This window comes from Agaricus bisporus (assembly GCF_000300575.1).
Source record: "Agaricus bisporus var. bisporus H97 unplaced genomic scaffold AGABI2scaffold_3, whole genome shotgun sequence".
NCBI classification, from domain to species: domain Eukaryota; kingdom Fungi; phylum Basidiomycota; class Agaricomycetes; order Agaricales; family Agaricaceae; genus Agaricus; species Agaricus bisporus.
The window spans coordinates 2,476,232-2,480,696 of NW_006267366.1; the positions used below are offsets into that span (position 1 = coordinate 2,476,232).

The 4,465-nt window shown below is 47.9% G+C and overlaps 2 protein-coding genes across 2 annotated transcripts in view; both read left to right on the forward strand.

Moving 5' to 3' along the window:
- Nucleotides 1-717: 717 nt before the first annotated feature.
- Nucleotides 718-3,072, forward strand: AGABI2DRAFT_177540 (hypothetical protein; the record flags this gene model as incomplete). Its single annotated transcript, XM_006459630.1, has 3 exons — nt 718-979; nt 1,637-1,896; nt 1,951-3,072. The coding sequence occupies exons 1-3, from the start codon at nt 793-795 to the stop codon at nt 3,070-3,072; spliced, it is 1,569 nt and encodes a 522-aa protein (XP_006459693.1). The 5' UTR covers nt 718-792.
- A 747-nt stretch (nt 3,073-3,819) lies between these two features.
- Nucleotides 3,820-4,465, forward strand: part of AGABI2DRAFT_135051 (hypothetical protein) — a gene marked incomplete at both ends in the record, with an annotated part of 2,346 nt that continues 1,700 nt past the window's right edge. The window contains 3 exons of the mRNA XM_006459631.1: nt 3,820-4,068; nt 4,177-4,296; nt 4,344-4,462. Coding sequence (XP_006459694.1) covers nt 3,820-4,068; nt 4,177-4,296; nt 4,344-4,462 — 488 coding nt within the window. The remainder of the gene's footprint in view (nt 4,069-4,176; nt 4,297-4,343; nt 4,463-4,465) is intronic.

Consider the following 4,465-nt stretch of genomic DNA (forward strand, 5'->3'; position numbering starts at 1 on the left):
AGTCAACGGACTCTATGGGGTCTCCACGACGGAGTAGACAGTGTAACCTAGGTGCGCTGCGACCCTCCTCCCTCGCGTGAGGACCATCACCTTCTGGAATGCAGACTGGCATTACATTGCAATAACACTGCATTACCAAAAATCAATAAATCGGGGGAGAGTGTAAGCATGGCGCTTACAGCACATATACTAGTCGGTTGCAGAATATCATATAATATTCTGTTATGTCCCTTTTGGTGTAACGGTTACTAGGCCGGTGGGTAGCCTGCTTACAAACGCCTAGATTTCAATCTGGTATGTATCTTCGACTTTTCTTTTTGTCGCTTCTGTCGAGCTAGCTGTTTCGGTGCCTGCTTCTGCTTAGGTAGCTGCTTGGAGCCATATATCGTTGTTGGGTGTCGGTAACTATACGAGCCTCGTAATCTATCGGTCGGTGATATGGATTAAAAATGTGTAGTAGTCGTTACAGAAGTTTGGTGGAAGTTCGTACAGTAGTCGTTGTCGGGTGGAGGTGCATATATGCATACAAAATTCGTTACTCGAACCCACAGTTGTGTGCTTACTTTTTCTGAGCTCAAGATGCGAGTAGGCGGCAGTTTTGGAAGAGTAAATACGGGCATGCAGTAATATTCTACGACGACGTCGATATACACGGACCTATATAAAACAAGCATCACCCACAACCAATGATTATCTTCTCTCTTCTCCCTTCATACACGTCGTGCCTACGTATCCGACCTGTGGCCACAGCATTCCTTCTACATATACTATCACTATCCACATCACCTTACCATGCACATCAAGCTCATCGCCCTCATTGTCGTCGCTACCGCAGTCATCGCTGCTCCCGCTCCTGAAGGTGTTCAAGCCGACGTAATAGACAACCACGCCGGACCCCCTGAAACTACTGGCACTCGAGTCAGCACTGTAGCCAGAGACGATCATGTTCAATCTCCACCCGAGTCGTGCGATCCTCACCGTAGGTGTACAACAGGCGACGCGCAATGTTGCCAATTGCCCCGTCAAGAATCGACTCGCGCTATTCCTGTCGAAGTTTTCAGTGGTGAAGAGCCCATCAATATAGACAATATACGATTTCCAGGTCCTCTACAGTTCAGAAACCGTCCAGCTGTATCTTTTCATCGGTAGCTGCCCCTTGACATGGCCATTGGGCACCCGACTGTTGCCCTGAGATAGGAGGAGATTCGCTGACCTCGTTATTGGTTGCAGACCCATGGCCGTTGAATAGTGATGGACACATATACCTTTTTCGATGACTTTCGGAGGCTTTTACTGGTGATTAACATATTTGGCGACGTTTGTATTTTTTCCTGGCGACGCGAACTTTATATACCAATTCAGGCATGATACAAAGGTAGCATACCCCGTCTAGAATGAAGTCAAAAGGTTCGGCCATCCTTATACATGATATCAATCAATAAGATGAGATTCTTAATCCTTGATCGGCAAAACGTCTTATCAACTTACTGAGTCATTCAGCTCCAGCGGCATACATGCTCCGACCGTTTTCATCCAATAGGATACCTACCTGTTTCTTCGCGGGCTCTGACTGTGAGAGTGGTGAGATGATTGTCAAAGTCATTTATAAACGTTCCTTGCAACGCATGAAATTCAGAACATATGTCTTCCACCGACCTATTCTCGAACGCCACGAGCACCGCTCACAAAGATTTCGATATCGATAAGCACACCGGTTTCGTACCAGCCCGACGCCCACTTGTGAGGCTGCCCTCTGCTTGGAAGGAATGGGAAGAGGCTCGCGATGCGGCCGTATCCGCGAGGTTACAACTTGCGGAAGTGACCGAGAAGGCTGACGAGAAACAGAGAGATAAGGAAAAGGCTGAAACCGAGAAATGGAGGGCATCTATCAGAAAGGTACCGTTTTCTGATATTATGAAAAATTGATTTACTCATTTGGCCATTGATAAGATGTCAGTCCTCTCCATTGATGAACTGAAGGAATCCAAGGAGAAATTGATACTCGCTCGCCATCTCCTTACGTTCCTACTCCACTGCTATGCCCACACAATTCCGACGATAGACCCGATCGTTATCCCTCGTTCGATCAGTGTTCCGTTGCTCCAAACATCTAAAATCCTTCAGCATCCACCTGTCCTCACCTACTTCGACGAAAATCTCAATAATTGGGACTGCCCAGAGAAAGGAAAATTCCCTCCATCCATTAATGATCTGCGGTGCCGAACGACTTTCACTGGTACCACTGATGAGGCCGAATTTCATTTGACCCTAACGCGAATCGAGCTTAGGGGCGGCGAAGCGTTGGAATTGATGAGATTGGCCTTGGTCGAGGCAGTTCACGGAAACGAAAATGGCCCCGCGAAAGTTACCGACTACCTGGAGCGCGCCACTATCGTAATCCAGGAATTGCGAGAAATACTTTTAAGGATCAAAAATTTGATGGATCCAGATTTGTTTTATAATAAGATACGGCCGTGGCTTAGCGGAGGAGATGGTGATACTGGGGTTAGACCGTGGATTTTCGAAGGCAAGGATGAAGTTGGAGAATGGCCGGGATCGTCTGAACTTTCTGGTTTGAGCGCTGCGCAGAGTCCGATTATTCAAGTTTTGGATGCGTATCTGGGTATCGAATCGGCCAGGGGAAAGGGTTCATATGCAACCGCTTCCGGGAAGAAACCTTTCTTGGAACGCATGCGCTCGTATATGGCTCTTGGGCATCGGACGTTCCTCTCTGAATTACGCGCCTATCCACGGCAGATTCGGACGTATGTCCAGACCATCGCTGAGCAACAGGGCTCAGACTCCCCAGTTGTTCATGCTTATAATATCGCCGTCAAAGCCTTGAAGGATCTCCGAGATTCCCATATGGTGATAGTGACGTTGTTTGTAATCGGTCCCGCCAGACGTGTTAAAAACGAGGCTGCCGCTATGGGAGCTGGATCGGCATCATCGGCTGGTGACGAAGGGAATAATGACCAGGTGAAAGGTACGGGGGGAACAGAGTTGGTGAAGTTCTTGAAAGGTGTTCGAGAGCAGACAGCTGACGCAATTCTCCAATTTGACCATGACTAGTGGTTGTTTTTTTTTTCAGCCAATTTGGCTGCTCCCGAGTGCATTGGATCGAGTAGAAAAAGGCAAAGTCGGTGACCTGCATTGAAGCAAAGTAGTGTAGAGTTTAAGGATAGATCCGAGATGCATTTACCCGAGTTATTGCTTTCCGATTTGCGGCTGAGGCTGGCACAGAACGTTCAGAGTCCAGACTACGGAACATAATCACGTGATCTCTTGTCATGTTTTCGTAAGTTTATCATACGTAAAGCCTACATGAACCCTAGCTCCTTGGGCAGGATCATATATCATTTCAACCAGCTACGTTGTCCGGTCCGAGCCTCGGCCAGTGGGGGAGAGTTGAAACGAATGTATGTCACGAAAACACCTTTTCTTATCTTGCAACCGAAATACTTAGGCTTGGACGAATTGGTCTCAATTACAGAAGGTCACCCCTATGCAGTATCAACAATTGATAGTTCCATCTGGAATGCACGGCTAAGACCCGATAGACGGGAGCACCATGACAGAACTCGACACCATAGAAAACTGGTTCCCGGTATGGCCAAGGCGTATGGCTACTACGGTTTGACTATAAAGTGTCAGGGATCGACTTACTCTGGCATCTAAGACAACCCACTCTCCGCCTATACTGAAACATCAACGATCAGAATACTTACTATGGCACTTCACCTATCTCATCCTTCATCCACAGTGCCTACTGCGGTGTCCCAAACATCCAAGGCGTCTGTTCTTAACTCCGCATCTATCATGGATGTACCACTTTTACCGAATGACTGGCCATTTCCTGACTTGAAGGAGGCTTCTGCCTTCGATGTTGATCCCCGTACTGGGTTCATGGCCTCACAACCGCCTCTTCGGCGTCTTCCTGCTCCATGGGACGTATGGGAGTCGGCGTTGGACGATGCCGTTGACTCCAAGCTCCAACTTGGTGACGTTATTGACATAACTGAAGACGAGAAAACTTGTTCAGAGTGCTGGAGGGCGCGAGTAAGAAATGTAAGGCTCGACTAGTTGTTAAGCCGGATCTGGTCCACTTCCAACTATTCGGTCTACTTTGAGACTGGATAGTGAGCATTGATGAGGCTGACGCATGCTTTTTTCTAGATATCTGTGATCCCTACGGTAGAGCTCAAAACTCCTGCTCTTCTCAGGCGTGCCCACCTCGTCTTGACCTTTGTGCAACACTTTTATATTCAGTCCTTACCGCCTTCAGGCGAGCCAATCGTTTATTCCTCGATCCGGTTGCACTTCCGTTACTTCGTGTCTCGAAGAGCCTCGATATACCCCCAATCCTTACTTTTTCCGACACCGTGTTGTATAACTGGGCTATTGATCCGGCAAAGGATAAGGATGGATTACCGGTGCCGGAGAATGTCCACTCTCACTCGATGTT